Source organism: Stegostoma tigrinum, chromosome 2 (genome assembly GCF_030684315.1).
Source record: "Stegostoma tigrinum isolate sSteTig4 chromosome 2, sSteTig4.hap1, whole genome shotgun sequence".
In the NCBI taxonomy this organism is placed as follows: domain Eukaryota; kingdom Metazoa; phylum Chordata; class Chondrichthyes; order Orectolobiformes; family Stegostomatidae; genus Stegostoma; species Stegostoma tigrinum.
The window spans coordinates 112171034-112191540 of NC_081355.1; the positions used below are offsets into that span (position 1 = coordinate 112171034).

The 20507-nt window shown below is 41.9% G+C and overlaps 1 protein-coding gene across 1 annotated transcript in view; it reads left to right on the forward strand.

Moving 5' to 3' along the window:
* itga8 (integrin, alpha 8) overlaps positions 1 to 20507 on the forward strand; it is a 231149-nt gene that overhangs the window by 3267 nt on the left and 207375 nt on the right. Inside the window, exons 4-6 of the mRNA XM_048522032.2 lie at positions 2323 to 2446; positions 5602 to 5663; positions 7468 to 7513. Of these exons, the coding sequence (XP_048377989.1) occupies positions 2323 to 2446; positions 5602 to 5663; positions 7468 to 7513 (232 nt within the window). The remainder of the gene's footprint in view (positions 1 to 2322; positions 2447 to 5601; positions 5664 to 7467; positions 7514 to 20507) is intronic.

Sequence of the window (20507 nt, forward strand, 5' to 3'; positions counted from 1 at the left end):
TACTTGGTGCATCAGATCTAATGTGCCATTCAACGAAATCATGACTGACTTGATTATCCTCAAACCCACTTTCCTGCCTTATCCCAATTTCTTAAATCATTAGAAATGTGACTACCTCAGCTATAAATATACTTGGTGACACAATTTTGACAGCACACTGCAATAAAGAATTCCATAGATTCAATACCCACCAAGAAACATCCTCCTCACTTCCATTTTAAATGGGTAACTTCCTACTCTGTGCTTATGCCCTATGATCCTAGATTCTCTCACAAGGAGAAGCAATTTCTCCACATCAACACTGGCAAGCCTCCTAAGACTCTTATATGTTGTGATAAGGTAACATTTTATTCTTCTAAACTACTAAGAGTGCAAGCCTAATATAATCAATCTTTTAAGAAATTTCTTCTAATCCCAGGTCAAGTAAGTGAACCTTCTCTGGATTGCTTCCGATCTCAAAATGTCTTTCCTTATGAGGGGACCAAAATTCTTCACAGCATTCCAGTGTGATCTGACTGGTGCCTTGTATAGTTTTAACAAGACATCTCTATTATTATACTCCATTCCTTTCGAAATAAAGGCTAACTTGCCATTTGCTTTTTCTATTACCCACTGGACTTGGATGCTAGCTTTTTGTAATACAGGCACTAAGACCACCAAATAACTTTCTGTAGTCTTTCCACAGTTAAATTATTTTCACCTCTTCCATTCTTCCTGCCAATGTGTTTAATATCGTACTTTCCTACATAATATTTCATGTGCCAAATTTTTGCCCATTCACTTAACATGTCTGTGTCCTCTGTAAACTCTTACGTCATCCTCGCTACTTGCCTTCCAACCTGTTTTTGTATCATCCGCCTGCTTGATAATAGTACATTCACTTCTGGCATCCAAGCTATTAACATATATTGTAAATAAGTGTGGCCAGCATTGATTGCTGTGAAACTCCAAAAGTTACTAGTTGTCATCCTGAAAATATCCCAGTTATCTCAAGTCTCTGTCTTCTATTAGTTAGTAAATCCTCTTTCCATGCTGTTAAACCACCTGTAACACCATGGACTCTTAAACAAAAACAGATTTTCCTAGAGAAACTCGGCACATCTAGACAAAGCAAAATTAACATTTTGAACTTAGAAGAGCATTTCTTCAGATCTTCAGCATCTACAGTTCTTTGTGTTATTACCGTTAGCTGTTATCATATTAAGTAGCCTTACGGACAGTACCTTATCAAATGCGTTTTGGAAATTCAAACATGTTACGCCCTCTATCCTGCCTGTTACCACCACAAAGAACTGTAATAAATTTGTCAGGAATGACTTATCCTTTATGAAGTTATGCTTACTCTGTTCAATTACATGATGTTTTTCTAGATGCTCTGTTATTACATGTTTTATAATTGATGCAAACATTTTCCCAATGCCAGATGTATAGGTAACTAGCCCAGAATTAGCTGTTCTTTCATCTCCTTCATTTCAATTTTGAATAGAAGTGTTACATTAGTAGTTCTTTAATCCTTTAGGACTTTTCCAGAATGAGTTCTTGGAAGACTATTATCAGTGCATGCACTATCTCTACAGCTACCTCCATTAAATTCCAAGGATCCAGCCCATTGGATTTTTCTCTATTGCAGGTTATTTCTACTCCCATGTTTCGGCCTTGATTATTTAGTAGTGTTGGAATGTTGTTAGTATCCTCTACCATGAAGACTGATGGAAGGCAGTTGTTGAACTTTTGCCATTTCTGGTCATACCTACTATCAGTGTCCACCATTCTACCATCCCCCACCCCACCCCTCTCTTTTTATCTGTAGTTCCCCCTATCCCCAAACCCAGTCCTGAAGAAGGGTAATACCCAAAATGTTGACTTCTCCTTTCCTCCAGATATTGCCTGGCTTGCCATGTTCTTCCAGCCTCCCGTTTGTCTACCCTGGATTTCAGCATCTGCAGTTTTTTTGTTGCTCCCCATTGTTATTTCTCCAGCCTCATTCTCTAAGGGCCTTACACACACTGTTACCTCTCTCTTCCTTTTAATATTTTAAAAAAGTAGTCTGTTGTGTGATGACTAACTTTATATTGCATCAAAAGTGGGATTATATGTTTTCGGTTCGTTTTATATTGATAAACAGGATGCTAACATTAGCTTTTTTACATAGGTCAAAATTTAAGTTATTTGTAATGTTAGTAAATAACTTGTTGGATGATTAAAAATACATTTGATGTAATTGAAGCTTAATGATTGTGCAATTTTGACAAAAGATATTTTCTGTGTATTTTAAGTAAAGGAAATTGTTGCTTTATTAATTCATTCATTTTTAATCATTAGGCTTGTGCCCCCCTATATCATTGGCGTGCCCTTAAATTGACTCAAGAAAAAGACCCAGTTGGCACTTGTTATGTGGCAGTTCAGAATTTCAGTGTTTACGCAGAATACTCTCCATGTCGGTCTGGTAGGTTGAGAAAATAAAATGATGAGAATTTCAGTGTAATTTGTGTAACCTAAAATATTCACCTTTTCTGTATCCTTGTTCTTGTAACGTACCTGATTTGTAAGTATAAATTATCTTTATAAGTTTTCAGGTAGTCCATATCCAAAGTTAGAAAATACTAACATGCAAAGTGACACCACTCAGTAAAAATATGCAACCATAAATTCTTCAGGTACATTCCAATGCTTGACATGGAAAATATTTTAGATGTACGTAGTGCAGCATGCTTCAATCTTAAAAATATTCATAACATTTTATGAAATCATAGAGTCATAGAACTGTACAGTATGGAAACAGACCGTTCAGCTCAACTCGTCCATGCCTACCAGGTCTTCTAAATTAATCTAGTCCCATTCACCAGCATTTGGCCCTTATCCATCCAAGCCCTTCCTATTCATGTACACAGCTATGTGCCTTTTTAAATGTGGTAATTGTACCAGCCTCCACCACTTCCTCTGGCAGTTCGTTCCATGCACACACCACCCTCTGTGTGAAAAAAGTTGCCCCTTAGGTCCCTGCTAAATCTTTCCCCTCTCGCCCTAAACCTATGCCCTCTAGCTTTGGACTCCACTGCCCTGGGAAAAGATGTTTGCTTTTCACCCTATCCATGCCCCTCACGATTTTATAAACCTCTCCCCTCAGCCTCTGACACTCCTGTCTAATCAACCTCTCTGTATAGCTCAAACCCTCTAACTCTGGCAACATCCTTGTAAACCATTTCTGAACCTTTTCAAGTTTAACAACATCCTTCTTATAGCAGGGAGACCAGAATTGAACACCGTATTGCAAAACTGGCCTAATTAATGTACTGTGCAGCCACAACATGACCTCTCAATGCACTGACCAATAAAGGCAAGCTTACCAAGTACCCTCTTTGCTATCCCGTCCACCTGCAACTCTACTTACAAGGAACTATGAATCTGCACTCCGAGGTGTCTTTGTTCGGCAACACTCCTCAGGACCTTATTTTTAAGTGTATTAGTCCTGCCCTGATTTGCCTTTCCAAAACACAGCACCTCACGCTGAGCTGAATTAAACTCCATCTGACACTCCTCATCTGAATAAGAGCCTATTGTACTCTGAGGTAATCTTCTTCACTGTCCACCACAAAAAACAGAGGTAACATTTTGGGTCCAGTGACCTTCCCTCCAATTCTGAGGAAGGGTCACCAGACCAGAAACATTAACTCTTCACAGACACTGACAGACCTGCTGGGCTTTTCCAGCAACTTCATTTTTGTTCCTGATTTACAGCATCCACAGTTTTTCAGTTTTTAAATAATTCCATGACTTGTCTGATGGAGTCAAACAAGTTAAACAAAGCTATGGTTTAAATTCTTGGTACTCAGGCCTCTAAGTCAGAAGTCACACGACACCGGGTTAGAGTTCAACAGGTTTGTTTAAAATCACAAACTTTCAGAGCACTGCTCCTTCATCAGGTGAAGTGACTTCTGACTTTGTCTACCCCAGTCCAACACCGACATCTCCGCATCATACTGAGGGCTCTAAACAAACATTGTGAACACTGTCCAACCACTGTGATGAATCAGGCTATTCAAAGAACTGAAGCTGGTACAAAAAGATCCCTGCTTTGATGTCTGCTTAGAAATACATTAGTTTTTAGTTTATGTGAAGAACTCACTGCTATGAGAATTTACACTAATATGAATATCGTTAAATATAATTTTCTACACTGTAGCATTTATTAAGAGTAAATTTTAATGAATTTAGAATAACAATGTACTAAATGTGATGAAGTGTTCAAACAGTAAGCAGCATTGAGCAATAATTTGAATTCTAACTCTACCTGATTTCATCAGGGAAGCTGTCATATTTTTCAGTCAGGGTTATGATGAATGCAGTAGAGGAGTGTATTCTAAAGCCAGTGCACACAATGGTAGTTTTGCTTGTCAGAGCTCAGTCAGCTCAGCTCCAGGATTTGGCTATAGTGGTTCCTCAGGCAAATGTCCTTGGCCAAACCATCTTCAGTTGCTTCATTAATGACTTTCTCTCCATCCTAAAGTCAGAAGTGGTGATGTGCAATCATCAGCAAACAATGTTCAGTGTCATTCATGACTCCAGAGACAAAGAAGCAGTCCATGTCCAAACGCAGCAAGACCCAGATAACATGTAGGCTTGGGCTGACAAATGGCAAATAACATTTGCATCATACAAGAATGAGGCAATGACAATCCCCAACAAGAGAGAATCTAATCATCACCCCATCACTCACATTCAATAGCATCACCATCGCTGAATCTTCAACTATGAACATCTGAGCAGGTACCATTAATCAGAAAATGAATTGGATGCCACATAAATACTGTAGCTAAAAGAGCAGGTTAGGGATTAGGAATCTTGCAATGTGTAATGTCCCTTCTGACTCCCTGTAGCCTGTCCATCATGTATAAGGCACAAGTCAGGAATGTAATGAACTATTTCCCACTTGCCTGGATGAGAGCGGCTCCAATACCACTCTAGAAGCTTGACACCGGGACAAATAGCTCACTTGATTAGTACCACTTCCACAAACATCTACTCTCCCTACTACCAAGATTCAATGCAGTAATTTAGCAAGGATCTTCAGACAGAACCTTCCAATTCCACAAGCAGTACCATCCAAAAGGTCTAGACAGCTGGTAAACAGGAAAATCAATATCTGCAGATTTTTCTCCAAGCAGCTCACCATGATTTAGGAATACGTCACCATTCCTTCAGTACTGCTGGCTTAAAGATTTGGAACTCCCCCAATGATATTGTGAGTTTACTTACATCAAATTGACTGCAGCAGTTCAATTAGGCAAGTTACTACCGCCACCTTTCTAAAGGACAACTGGGGATGAGAATAAAGGTTGGCCCTGTCAGTGAAGCCCATATCCCATGAATGAATAAATAAAATCATAAGGAATGTGTTGGATTGCACTGCCATGGTCCAGATTGTTCTATATATAGCAAAAAGCATAACATTCGTGCCAAATAACATTCAAATAGGAATGCTGACTGGTGCTCCTTTTCTTAAAACATTGTTAGAAGCTATTAATGTCATATTATGCAGGAAAAAGTTAATAAAATCATTTGTGATTTATGAAAATAATGTAAATTTTATACCAATTTCAGGTCACCCAGATCCTGAAGGTCAAGGTTTTTGTCAAGCAGGATTTAGCCTTGATTTTACCCAGGTAACCATGTTGTTGCGTTTTATTTTATTTACTTTAGAAAATCAAACAGAAATCTTTAATTATATGCCATCTGTGCATGTAAACAAAAGAAAAGACACGCCAAGTACATAAGTCAAGAGTAGTTTCTTGCTGTGCAAGATACATTCAAGTGCCTGTACTGAGAAGGGTTTGAAGCTATTTAAATCCTGGCTGACTCTTTTTTTGACAAACTGTGTAAAACTTTAAAGGTCAGATGATAGTGACACAGACCGTCTTTGTTGACTTTTGTGGTGATATAATTTTTGGGATGTTGCATGCCTTTCCAATTGCAATAAAATAAATGTTTTTGGATATGAAAAACATAACACCAAGTATTAAGTTTAAAAAAGTGTTAGGACAAAGAAACAGCATCTTATACATATTGTTAGAGCAGACTCCTCACATTGAAACAAAACTTGATTACCAAATCTTCATACAATTTACCTATTACCACTGCATTTATTGTAATTTTGTAAAAATTATTCTTTTGAGTAGCATCTGGTTAGTCACATTGTCTCTACAGTGTAAATTGATCAGTATTTAATAACAGAATGAACTGACAATCTGATCGAGCCCAATTTACTTGAATAAAGTGGCTTTGGAATGAAGTTTGCTACAATAACAATACTCAAATCCATTTATTGAGAACAATATTAGTGATTATTTTGTGCAGTTTACAAACAAAACAGATCAGCAGTATGAAGTGCTACTGTACTTCAGGACTGTTACCAAAATTTCATTGAGGAATAAGTGTGCAAATGCAAGTGATTTTAAATTAATTTTAAGTACAGACGTTTAAAGCTAATTGTGTTTATGTAAGTCAAGAAGGTTAACTTGGTTGGAAAGAAATATCTTACACTGAGGGTAATGTGGTAGGTTTACGAGACAGTGTGAAATTTGTGAGTAGGCACCTGCCTGTAGAAGGTAAAATGAGTAGGTTGAAAATGAAATCACATACTGCAGATTTTGAATATCCATGAAATACCTGAACATGAAACCTTAGAGATTGCAGCATGTCCAGGCAGCTGTTAGAAAGAAGCATTCAGTAGCTTTGACACCCTGATGTTGTAGATTGAATTGATTCACAGCTTCTAACATTATATAGGTCCGGTGTTGCTCATATCCTTCAAAGCAATTTCAGCCAGTTTAAACAGAGAAGAGCATGATACTATTATGATACAGGGTATAGAGTCGGCCTCATGTAGACATCTGGAGGCTTTTTGTGTCAAATATTGTGTTACTGTACATGTCCCTTGGAACATATTTAACTTTTTGTATTATGTTAGCGTGTCAAACAATAAATCTTACTGGCAGGGCTATAGAGAGACGAAGTAGGAACTGCCGATGCTGGAGAATCTGAAAGAACCAGGTGTACAGCTAGATGAACGCAGCAAGCCAAGCAGCATCAGAGGTGCAGGAAAGCTGACGTTTTGGGTCTGCACCCTTCTTCAGGAAAAAAAAATGATCTCAGGTTGATTTACATCTTTTTAAATTTTATTTTCTGAAGGTGGGTCCAGACCCGAAACGACAGCTTTCCAGCTCCTCTGATGCTGCTTGGCCTGCTGTGTTCATCCAGCTCAGCACCTTGTTATCTCAATCAGGGTTATAATCAGTGTTGAACTAGTCTTCTTTGCATTTGATGACATTCTTAGTATTTTAATGACATTCTTTATGTTTGATTTCTCCACAAAACATCTGCTTTATAAATGTTGCTAGCTAATATGTTGAGAGAAAGATAATATTTCTTGCAAAATTTTGTGTCTTAAAAAGATTTTGATTTATCTAGAACGGGTATCTGGTGCTTGGAGGACCTGGCAGCTTTTACTGGCAAGGTAGGTCAACAATATCTTTCATAGCTTTAATGCAAATTGGGGAAAAACAAGCACAGCAATAAATTAGGCAGTTTAATTATTTTTATGCATGAATGTCCATTATGAGGGAACTTGATTATGTTATTCTTGCAAAAGCATAGAATAACAAGTAACGTTGAAATGTAAATCAACCTGTGATCAAAAATATCTTGCAGGAGTAATTGTTTAACTATATTACTCACATAGTAGGAACATCTTAATGAATAATGTCATTCTCATTATGTAGACTCAAATCAACAGCAATATTGATGGTAATTACTAAATGATAGGTTGGACATGTATAGAAGTCGAAATAAGTCGCTGATAGTTCTCAAGGCACTGCAAAATGCAAAAGCGTCCAAGTTGATCCTAAGATGTTCTGTGCAATTTTGCTCATGCTTTCCTCAAAATCCTACCTCAACTGAGCCAAAAAGTATCATCGCGCTAGCTGTCTAATTTTGGTTTTCAGTTGAATGTGATTGTATCAGTAATGACACTGTCAAGATTGTTGTGATATATGGTTTATGTGACCATGAGATACACAAGCAGAATTAATCCATTCAGCCCATCAAGTCTGCTCCACTATTCAATCATGGCTGATATGCTTCTACCTGTAACCTATGATCCCTTTCCCAAAAAAGCTCTAGCCCTCTGTTTTGAGTATACACAATGACTTGGCTTCCACTGCCTTCTACAGCAGTTTCGTAGATTAACCACCCTCTGGTTGAAGAAATTCTTCCTCATCTCAGTTCTGAAGGGTCTCCATGCATTCTGAGGCTGGATCCTGAGGTCCAAATCTCTCTCTTCTCATGAAAACATCTTCTTTTATTAGTGGAAACATCCATGCTGTCCAAGCCTGTCAGTGTTCTCAAAGTTTAGATGAGATCCCCCTCATCCTTCCAAACTCCAATAAGTCAGAGTCCTCAACTGCTCCTCATATGACAAGCCCTTCAACTTGGGATCATTCCTGTAAACTCTCTCTGGACCCTCTGCAATGTCAGCACATCCTTCCTTAGATACAGGGATCAGCGCTGCTCGCAATACTCCAACTGTGGTCTGGCCAGAGTCTTATACAGCCTCAGCAGTATATCCCCGCTGTTGTATTCTATCCCTTTCGAAATTAATACTAACACTGCATTTTCCTTCCTAACTGCCAACTGAACTTGTGTGTTAACCTTAAAAGTATCCTGAACTATGACTCCAAAGTCCCTTTGTGCTTCAGATTTCTGGAGCCTTTTCCCATTTAGAAAATAATCTTATTCATCCTACCCTCTCCTTTTCCCAACTGCCACATCATTGCTCACTCTCTTGGCATGTCGAAGTCCTTCTCCAGTCTCCCTGCTTCCTCAGCAAAACCTGTCCCTCTGCCTACCTTTTGTCATCTGCAAAGTTAGCAACAATGCTGTCAGTGCCTTCTTTCAGGTCCGTAATGCATAACATGAATAGTTGTTGTCCCGATACAGACCTTTGCGGAACGCTATTAGTCAGCCGGTGCCATCCTGATAAAGACGTTTTATCGGTACTGTCTGTCTTCTGCCAGTCAGTCAATTCTTTATCCATGCCAGTACATTGCCCCTTCTGCCTCCATCCTTTCTTAAATAGGTCGTATTACATTAGCCATTTCTGGGACCCTCCTTGACTTCAGTGATTCCTGAAAGATCACCATTCATACTCCTCAATATCCTCCTTCTCCTTCAGATCTATCCATTTGGTCCAGGTGATTTATCCAAATTAGACCTTTCAGCTTCTCCACCATCTTCTCCTTAGTGATGGTCACTACTCTCACCTCTGCCCTGACATTCTTGAGGTTCTGATGTGCTGCTGGTATCCTCCATTGTGAAAACCGATGCAAAATACCCATTTAGTTTCTCCCCGATTTCTTCAAGACCCATTGCAACTTCTCCAGCCTCACTTTCAAGTGGTTCAATGTCCACTCTTGTGTCCCTCTTACATTTTAGATACTTAAAAAAAGTCTTGCAATCTTAGTTAACATTGTTAGCTAGCTTACCCTCATGTTTCATCTTTTCCCCCCACCTTTAAAATTTTTTTACATTATCCTCTGCTGATTTTTTTTTTAGAAAAGGTTTCCCAATCCTTTGGCTTCCCAATAATCTTCACCATATTGTAAGCTTTTTCTTTTGCTTTTATGCTGTCCCTGACCTCCTTTCTCAGCTATAATTGCTTCATCTTCCCTTTAGCGATTTTCTTCTTCCTGGGATGAATTTCTGCGATGTCTCCTGAATTACCCCCAGAAACTCCAGCATTGCTGCTCCACTATCTTCCCTGTTAGGCTCCCCATCACCAAATCTAGAATTTCCTGTTTGCTAGAAGGCTGTACCACAAGCTGCTCCAAAAAAAACCATCTCGTGGATATCCGTGAATTCCTTTCTTGAGATCCACTAGGAATATGATTTTCCCAGTTCTCCCATTATTGTTCTAGTTGTGCCTTTCTGACTTGCATTTTCTATCTCCTGGCTTATTTTCTTCCCCACATCCTGATTACCGCGCAGGGGGCTGTTCATAACTCCCAACTGGGTCTTTTGTCCTTTGCAGTTCTTCAGCTCTACCCTCGCAGACTGTAACCCTTCTGACTCTGTCACTTCTTTTCTCACTGTTGAGCCTACCACCCGCTCCCCCCCAACCGCTGTCCTTTCAAAGGGGCATGTATCCTTGATGGCCTTGCAGCCACATCTCTGTATTACTCACAACATCGTGCCTGCCAATTTCAATCTGTGCTACAAGGTCATTTACCTTGTTTTGTATACTATCTGCATTTCAAAGTACAATACTTTCAGGCCTGCATTGACTGACTGCTCCCCCACTTATAGTTGTCTTCTTATCTGCTGTGCTTGAAGTTAGATTCCTGACCTTTTCCATACTCTTTGTCCTACTACTTGCTCTGGAAACTTTAATAACCTCTGTTGAACCCTCCCCAACTTTAACTTTTCCCATAATTTTCCATGCAGTTGAACCTACCCTTCCACTAATAGTTTAAAGCTCTATTCACAGGCCTAGTGGTGCAATTCGCCAGGACTCTGATCCCAGCATGATTCAGATGGAGCCTGTCCCATCAGAACGGCTGCCTCCTTCCCCAGTACTGGTGCCAATGTCCCATGATTTTGAAACTCCTTCTCCTACACCAATCTTTGAGCCACACATTCCCTCCCTTAATCTGGTTGACTTTGTGGCGATTTGCTCATGGATTAGGTATTAATCCAAATTATTAATTACCTTTTTGTTTCTGCTTTTTAATTTATCCCCTACTTCTTCATATTTCCTCTGCAGAACCTCTTTCTTCTTTCTACCTATATCATTGGTACCTACATAGACCAGGATAACTAGATCTTTCCCCTCCTATTGCAAGTTGCTCTGCCTGAACGAGATTTCCTGAACCAGGCACCAAGCAACACAATCCCCCTTGTTCTCTCACACCACCCCACCAACCTCCGGATACAACACATCATCCTCCGATACTTCCACCATCTACAATCCGACCCCACCACCAAAGACATTTTTCCGTTCCCACCCTTGTCTGCCATCCGGAGAGACCACTCTCTCCGTGACTCCCTTGTTCGTTCCACACTGCCCTCCAACCCCACCACACCCGACACCTTCCCCTGCAATCGCAGGAAGTGCTACACTTGCCCCCACACCTCCTCCCTCACCCCTATTCCAGGCCCCAAGATGACTTTCCATATTAAGCAGAGGTTCACCTGCACATCTGCCAATGTGGTATACTGCATCCATTGTACCCGGTGTGGCTTCCTCTACATTGGGGAAACCAAGCGGAGGCTTGGGGACCGCTTTGCAGAACACCTCTGCTCGGTTCGCAATAAACAACTGCACCTCCCAGTTGCGAACCATTTTAACTCCCCCTCCCATTCTTTAGATGACATGTCCATCATGGGCCTCCTACAGTGCCACAATGATGTCACCCGAAGGTTGCAGGAACAGCAACTCATATTCCGCTTGGGAACCCTGCAGCCCAATGGTATCAATGTGGACTTCACCAGCTTCAAAATCTCCCCTTCCCCCACTGCATCCCAAAACCAGCCCAGTTCGTCCCCTCCCCCCACTGCACCACACAACCAGCCCAGCTCTTCCCCTCCCCCCACTGCATCCCAAAACCAGCCCAGCCTGCCTCTGCCTCTCTAACCTGTTCTTCCTCTCACCCATCCCTTCCTCCCACCCCAAGCCGCACCTCCATTTCCTACCTACTAACCTCATCCCACCTCCTTGACCTGTCCGTCTTCCCTGGACTGACCTATCCCCTCCCTACCTCCCCACCTATACTCTCCTCTCCACCTATCTTCTTTTCTCTCCATCTTTGGTTCGCCTCCCCCTCTCTCCCTATTTATTCCAGAACCCTCGCCCCATCCCCCTCTCTGATGAAGGGTCTAGGCCCGAAATGTCAGCTTTTGTGCTCCTGAGATGCTGCTTGGCCTGCTGTGTTCATCCAGCTTCACACTTTATTATCTGGAATTCTCCAGCATCTGCAGTTCCCATTATCACTCACCAAGCAACACAGTGTTTGGGACTTTCAATCCTGGACACAGAGGACACTGCCTTTTCCCTTGTCCATACACTCCCTGATTGCAACTACATTTCTCTTTTCTCCACTTTCTTTTCACATATTAGTATTTTGCAAGGAATGATAATTTTGAAGAAATTAACAGCAAAACTGGAGAATGAGGCATACTGGTCTAACTCATCTTGCATACTTCAAATGGAGGTCCAGTATCTTCATTTGTTGCTTTTTTTAAAAACTGTTCTTTCCCCCAGAAAGGCAATAACACATCTGATGTCATTGTTAAACCGTTAAATACCGTGATAACATCTCTGTCCTTTTGTATCCCACTGCATTCCAAATCCGTTAACCAATTTGTGACCCTATATAAAGTTTAATCATTGTTGAATCTCAGTGAAACTTCAGAATAATATTGTATTATTATTAGTTCAGTATTCCCCATGAGCATATTAACAAATTAAGGGCACAGAGTGCACCAGCAATTGACATGCACCATCAGCAAAAAAAAATCTCCAGTGAAATAAATGACCCAACAAAATAAATTGGTGTTCAGTTGGTATTTAACTACAGATACCAGGCAATCACCCCAAGGGATTCTCTTGGGATTCGAATGGTAGTTGTAAAACATTGGAATTTTCTGTCTTTATCATGACAAATGAGCCAGATGATTAGATTACTCTTGTATAACCATTTACTGCCTATTATAACTTTTGATCATCCACATAGAAGTAGAAAAGTATTTTACTTGTTTTGAAATGCTAACTTCATAGCTCAGCTTTAATTTTTGTTCCAGTTTTGTTTATCTGGATGACAATCTACCTAAACATAATGTAGCCATATGTCTAAATGTGGAATGCACAGTTGGCAATCGGAGAAGATAACACACCTGGTTGGCTATCTGACTGGCTCAATAATTCCATCACAACTTGTCACACAGTTGTATTGCACAGAAACAGACCCTTCAATCCAACTTGCCTTCTTCACTACCCTGTCTACCTGTGACTTCACTTTCATGCAACAATGCACCTGCACCCTAGGTCTGTTCAGCAACACTCCCCAGGACCCTACCACTAAGTGTATACATCCTGCCCTGATTTGCCTTTCCAAAATGCATCATCTCGCATTTATCTAAATTAAACTTCATCTGCCACTCCTTGGCTTGCCTCGATCCCACAGACTCCCATCATTACTATCACTGCACTTGCTTGAATTGTGCTGCCTGTAAGAACTTTATCCCATCTCTCAGATTCTCTATCTCTACACCTGTTCAGATGGTGTAACCTAATTAGATGGCATTTCTGATGTCTTTCTCCATCCCTCAACCAAAGAACAGCAACACCTTCCCTTCTATCGCCAGCACTAGCACCTCACCACCACAGCAACGTGGCTGACATGGCTCTGGAATATCTTTGTTCCACTTCTGACACTTCAACTCCCATCCTTTTCTCGTGGTCTGAAAATCACAGTCATAATCCTGTTAATTGTGCCTTCCAGCCCACTCAGCTGCATGTTTAATGCACTATTCTCTGCCGTTTCTGATACCGCTGGTGGGATGCCACCAGCAAGCACTATTCTACTGCCCTTTTCAGCATTCCATGGGGACTGTTCCATCTAAGACACTTCTCAATCACAGCCTCCCTTTCACAAGCCTTTTTCTGTGCATAGGAGACACAACAATTCTATTTTTACGTGCTCCATTGTCACCACCCGTGGCCCCCAAATGCACCTTCCCAGTGAAACAGCAACTTACATTTGCTTCCTTCAATTTAATCAATTGAATTTGCTGCTAATAATGCAATTTCTTGTAGACAGCAGAGAGACCAGATGCAAATTGAATTACAGATTTAAGGGACACCTCAGTTCAGTTCACAACTGTGCCCCAAACATCCATTCATCTACCATTTTAACTCTTGGCTTCACTGTCTGTCTGGTCACTCTTTTTTCACACTCATCAAATGAAACGCAACATAAGTTTGAGGAACAGAACTTCAGCTTTTGATTAATCACTTTAAGGGCATACAGGCTCAACACAAAGTTCAATTATTTGGATCATACTTTCAGCTCCCATTTCTTTAACTGCACCTGTTGGTGCTGATCCCACTAACCTGGTTTATTAACTCCTTTAGTCACTTCCTTTATTTCTTTATCTATGCTATTCATGTCTCCATTTTGACAAAGAGTATTATTCCTTTACTTTTAATCTCTCCTGCCTTACTTCCTATCGCTAGGCTTCCCAGTTGTTCTTCCCTCTCCCCCATTTTCCTGCCTCCGTTCTTGCTAAAAACCTATTTCATTGCTGCCAGAAGGGTTTAGGCCCGAAACATCAGCCTTCCTGCTCCTCTGATGCTGCTGTGTTCATCCAGCTCTACACCTTGTTATCTCTATTTCATTGCTACTGTTTTCCGGTTTGGGCACAAAGATTATTAGGCTGAAAGATTGAACAAAATCCTGCCTCCGAGATAAGTGTGAGGACTTATCCTGTTGCTTCTATACCCCCAGTTATCGGAAAACAACACATGTGAGTCTGAAGACTTTGCATTTAATTCCAAAACCATTCCCAGCTGCATAAAGCCAACCTCAAAGTAATGACCCTAAAGATTTACAGGGTGCTCCTACGGTTGCTCAAGTGGATGTGGAGGCCAGCTCCTCAACTGTTCACGGCCTGAGTCAGTGCAGTGTTTATGACAGAGCTTCGGGGAGCATCAGTTCCTCTGAGGCACTTATAAGCTCTATTATTGCCCAGTGATGATCCTTCAACTTTGGACCTCTTGAGAAGAAAACATGCCAATTACTCAACCTCCACCTCTCGGGAACTGCTTCTTCAGGTATTTGGCTGATCATCAATTATGATCTACTGGAATCAACAACATGAATGCAGAAGCTGTTTCAAAACACTTGCGTGGCCAGGACAAGAAGACGTCACCCTTTTTCTTTCAAATACCCATCCCAAGTTCGGGAGAGTGACTGCCTGTCCTCAGGCCAATGTCAAAAGCCTACTTCCTCACCGTCATTTTCTGTACTGTTAGATGGTCCCATAGGCACTTCTGTCATTGGTGCTCTTTACTACATTTTCTTGGATTCCAAAGACTTTGATCAGGAGGCATATTCCCATGTACTGATCCTGGCAATTCCCTCTTTGTAGGTTTAATCTTTCATCTCTAAGCATTTCGTTCTTGTCACCTCTTCCCTCAGGTGACAAGTTGACATGGGCACACACGCTGTAGATGTCCCAGGGCTGTGCCTGCCTTGGAGCCCTTCTGCTCAGCCTTGGATTGGTACGTGGCTGCCAGCTGGGTGGGATTAGTTTTTCAAATAGTCAACCCTCAGAAGGTCATTGGACATTTCCTCAACTAGATCCATGTCCTGCTCACCTCACATTGCCGCTGACCCTGGTAGTATCTGCCAAGCTTCCTACTACTACTTTTAGGAAATAAATCATTCTTGCAGGCTCTCACTGTCACTGTCTGGACTGTAAGAGAGAATGATCCATGGGGCAGCTTGACATCTTTTTCATTTGATGCTGTCTACTCTTGTACACTTTGTAGAATCAGAATCAGAATTAGAATTAGGTTCATTGTCATGTGTACTCAAGTACAGAAGTACTAAGTACCCATGTATGAATCTTAGACACAAACAGAGAAATGAAGAATAAAATGTTGCATTACCTTACAGCTATTCATAGAATAAGTATAAGCTATTGTAGTACAAATTGTGAAACAGTTTACCTCAAGGCACATTAATGGCTGACACAAGCTCTTAATGTGGTGGGCTCCATTTATTGCTGCTGTTTCCTGACAGTGCCTGCTGCCCTCTAACTCACAGAGGCAAATCACTGAGTCACACACTACAATGCTGTGCTGGGTATTGCACAGTGACCACAAATGGGGTCTGTTTAATATTGCTTTAAGAGGGATGTCCCTTTAAGAAACCCAACATGGAGATGATCCTGTACCTGGATATAATATGCCACCAAAGGCCACAAAGACTTCACTGTGGCAGCCTGGATATAGGCTATGATTTGAGCTCACTCTGTAATGTCTGTACTAGTTTAGCAATACATTGATACAGCAGAAGTCCTCTAAATTAAATCAATGTACTTCATTTGAGTAACACTAAAGACCGCCAAAGAGGATTACAACAGGGTCAGGCCTCAAAAATGGTCTCAGAATCAGGTTCACATTCGGGAGGCAGAGGGGGTTATTGAGAGGAGTTATAGGGAGGTAGTCACCCCTCAGGTACAAGAAAAAGGCAGATGGGTTATGGTCAGGGGATAGAAAGGGAACCTGCAGGCAATGCAGGGATCCCCAGTGGCCATTCTCCTCAACAATAAGTTTACCGTTTTGGATACTGTTGGGGGGGATGAATTACCAGGGGAAAGCAGTGGGGCACAGGTTTCTGGCACAGAGTCTGTCCCTGCTGCTCAGAAGGGAAGGGGGAAGAGGAGCAGAACAGTAGTCATTGGGGACTCCATAGTTAGGGGGACAGATAGGAGGTTCTGTGGGGATGAGAGAGACTCACGGTTGGTGTGTTGCCTCCCAGGTGCCAGGGTGCGTGATGTCTCTGATCGTGTTTTTGAGATCCTTAAGGGGGAGGGGGAGCAGCCCCAAGTTGTGGTCCACATTGGCACCAATGACATAGATAGGAAGAGAGATGGGGATTTAAGGCAGAAATTCAGGGAGCGAGGATGGAAGCTAAGAGCTAGGACGAACAGAGTTGTTATCTCTGGTTTGTTGCCCATGCCACGTGCTAGTGAGGCGAGGAATAGGAGAGAGAGGAGTTGAACACGTGGCTGCAGGGATGGTGCAGGAGGGAGGGTTTTGGATTCTTGGATAATTGGGGCTCTTTCTGGCATAGGTGGGACCTCTACAAGCAAGATGGTCTTCACCTGAACCAGAGGGGTACCGATATCCAGGAGGGGGAAATTTGCTAAGGCTTTTCCGGTGGGTTTAAACTAATTCAGCAGGGGGATGGGAACCAAAATTGTAGTTCGACTATAGCAAAGGTTGAGAGTAGGGTAGTCCGAAATAAAGTTTCAGGGACGCAAGATGGCACTGGCAAGCAAGAAGTCAGTTTGAAGTGTGTCTACTTCAATGCCAGGAGTGTCCGGAATAAGGTGGGTGAACTTGCAGCATGGGTTGGTATCTGGGACTTCGATGTTGTGGCCATTTCGGAGACAAGGATAGAGCAGGGACAGGAATGGTTGTTGCAGGCTCCAGGATTTAGATGTTTCAGTAAGGACAGAGAAGATCCTGTCCTTACTGGGATCCTTAAGGGGGAGGGGGAGCAGCCCCAAGTTGTGGTCCACATTGGCACCAATGACATAGATAGGAAGAGAGATGGGGATTTAAGGGAGAAATTCAGGGAGCGAGGATGGAAGCTAAGAGCTAGGACGAACAGAGTTGTTATCTCTGGTTTGTTGCCCATGCCACGTGCTATGGGTAAAAGGGAGGGAGGTGTGGCATTGTTGGTCAAGGACAGTATTACAGTTGCAGAAAGGATGTTTGGGAACTCGTCAACTGAGATAGTATGGGCTGAGGTTAGAAACAGGAAAGGAGAGGTCACCCTGTTGGGAGTTTTCTATAGGCCTCCGAATAGTTCCAGAGATGTAGAGGAAAAGATAGCAAAGATGATTCTTGATAGGAATGAGAGAGACAGGGTAGTTGTCATGGGGGACTTCAACTTTCCAGATATTAACTGGGAACACTATAGTTTGAGTACTATGGATGGGTCAGTTTTTGTCTAGTGTGCGCAGGAGGGCTTCCTGACACAGTATGTAGATAGGCCAACAAGGGGCGAAGCCACATTAGATTTGGTACTGGGTAATGAGCCCGGCCAGGTGTTAGATTTGGAAGTAGGTGAGCACTTTGGTGATAGCGATCACAATTCTGTTATGTTTACTTTAGTGACGGAAAGAGATAGGTGTAGACCACTGGGCAAGAGTTATAGCTGGGGGAAAGGCAATTACGATGAGATTAGGCAAGATTTAGGGAGCATAGGATGGGGAAGGAAACTGCAGGGGATGGGCACATTAGAAATGTGGAGCTTATTCAAGGAAAAGCTCCTGTGTGTCCTAGATACGTATGTACCTGTCAGGCAGGGAGGAAGCTGTAGAGCGCGGGAGCCATGGTTTACGAAGGAGGTGGAATCTCTGGTCAAGAGGAAGAAGAAGGCTTATGTTAGGATGAGATGTGAAGGCTCAGTTAGGGTGCTTGAGGGCACGAGGTAGCCAGGAAAGACCTAAAGAGAGAGCTCAGAAGAAACAGGAGGAGACATGAGAAGTTGTTGGTGGATAGGATCAGGGTAAACCCTAAGGCTTTCCATAGGTATTTAAGGAATAAAAGAATGATGAAGGGAAGATTAGGGCCAATCCAGGATAGTAGTGGTAAGTTGTGTGTGGAGTCAGAGGAGATAGGGGAAGCAAAAAATGAATATTTTTCAACAGTATTCACTCTAGAAAATAACAATGTTGTCGAGGAGAATACTGAGATACAGGCTACTAGACTAGGTGGGATTGAGGTTCACAAGGAAGAGGTATTAGAAATCCTACAGAGGGTGAAGATAGATAAGTCCTCTGGGCCGTATGGGATTTATCCTAGGATCCTCTGGGACGCCAGGGAGGAGATTGCCGAGCCTTTGGCATTGATCTTTAACTCGTCATTGTCTACAGGAATAGTGCCAGACGACTGGAGGATAGCAAATGTGGTTCCCCTGTTCAAGAAGGGGAGTAGAGACAACCCTGGTAATTATAGACCAGTGAGCCTTACCTCAGTTGTTGGTAAAGTGTTGGAAAAGGTTGTAAGGGATAGGATTTATAATCATCTAGAAAAGAATGAATTGATTAAGGATAGTCAGCACGGTTTTGTGAAGGTTAGGCCATGCCTCACAAACCTTTTGGAGTTCTTTGAGAAGGTGACCAAACAGGTAGATGAGAGTAAACCGGTTGATGTGGTGTATATGGATTTCAGCAAGGCGTTTGATAAGGTTCCCCACAGTAGGCTATTGTACAAATTGCGGAGGAATGGGATTGTGGGAGATATAGCAGTTTAGATCGGAAATTGGCTTGCTGAAAGAAGACAGAAGATGGTAGTTGACAGGAAATGTTCATCCTGGAGACCAGTTACTAGTGGTGTACCGCAAGGGTCGGTGTTGGGTCCACAGCTGTTTGTCATTTTTATAAATAACCTGGATGAGGGCATAGAAGGATGGGTTAGTAAATTTGCAGATGACACTATGGTCGGTGGAGTTATGGATAGTGACGAAGCATGCTGTAGGTTGCAGAGAGACATAGATAAGCTGCAGAGCTGGACTGAGAGGTGGTAAATGGAGTTTAATGCAGACAAGTGTGAGGTGATGCACTTTGGTAGGAGTAACCGGAAGGCAAAGTACTGGGCTAATGGTAAGATTCTTGGTAGTGTAGATGAGCAGAGAGATCTCGGTGTCCATGTACATAGATCATTGAAAGTTGCCACCCATGTTGACAGGGCTGTTGAGAAGGCATACAGTGTTTTAGCTTTAATTAATAGAGGGATGGAGTTCCGGAACCAAGAGGTTATGGTGAAGCTGTACAAAACTCTGGTGCGGCCATACTTGGAGTACTGCGTACAGTTCTGGCCACCGCATTATAAGAAGGATGTGGAAGCTTTGGAAAGGGTGCAGAGGAGATTTACTAGGATGTTGCCTGGTATGGAGGGAAGGTCTTACGAGGAAAGGCTGAGAGACTTGAGGCTGTTTTCATTAGAGAGAAGAAGGTTGAGAGGTGACTTAATTGAAACATATAAAATAATCAGAGGGTTAGATAGGGTGGATAGGGAGAGCCTTTTTCCTAGGATGGTGACAGCGAGCACGAGGGGGCATAGCTTTAAATTGAGGGGTGAAAGATATAGGACAGATGTCAGAGGTAGTTTCTTTACTCAGAGAGTAGTAAGGGAATGGAACGCTTTGCCTGCAACGGTAGTAGATTCGCCAACTTTAGGTACATTTAAGTCGTCATTGGATGAGCATATGGACGTACATGGAATCGTGTCGGTTAGATGGGCTTCGGATCGGTATGACAGGTCGGCACAACATCGAGGGCTGAAGGGTCTGTACTGTGCTGTAATGTTTTATGTTCACAGTAAAGCTGATAAAATCCAGCCTATAAACTCTTTTTCTCTCACTAGAGATCCTGATTGTCTGCTGGGTTGCACAATTTTCTGTTTGTATTTCAGATTTCCAGTGCTTGCAGTATTATGCTTTAATTCTGGAGAAATTGGATGTAGGCACCACCCTTGGTGTAATGCATGTCCTAACAAATCTGGCTTTGGAAACTTGGTTAGGATTTTCTTTCGAAACCTCAAATCTAGTTATATTCTAAAATGAAACTAATGTCTGCAACATATTTAGATAACTTAATTTTGATTACTTTTTGAAAATACACTGTAGTCTAAATAATAAATAATTTCCACCACA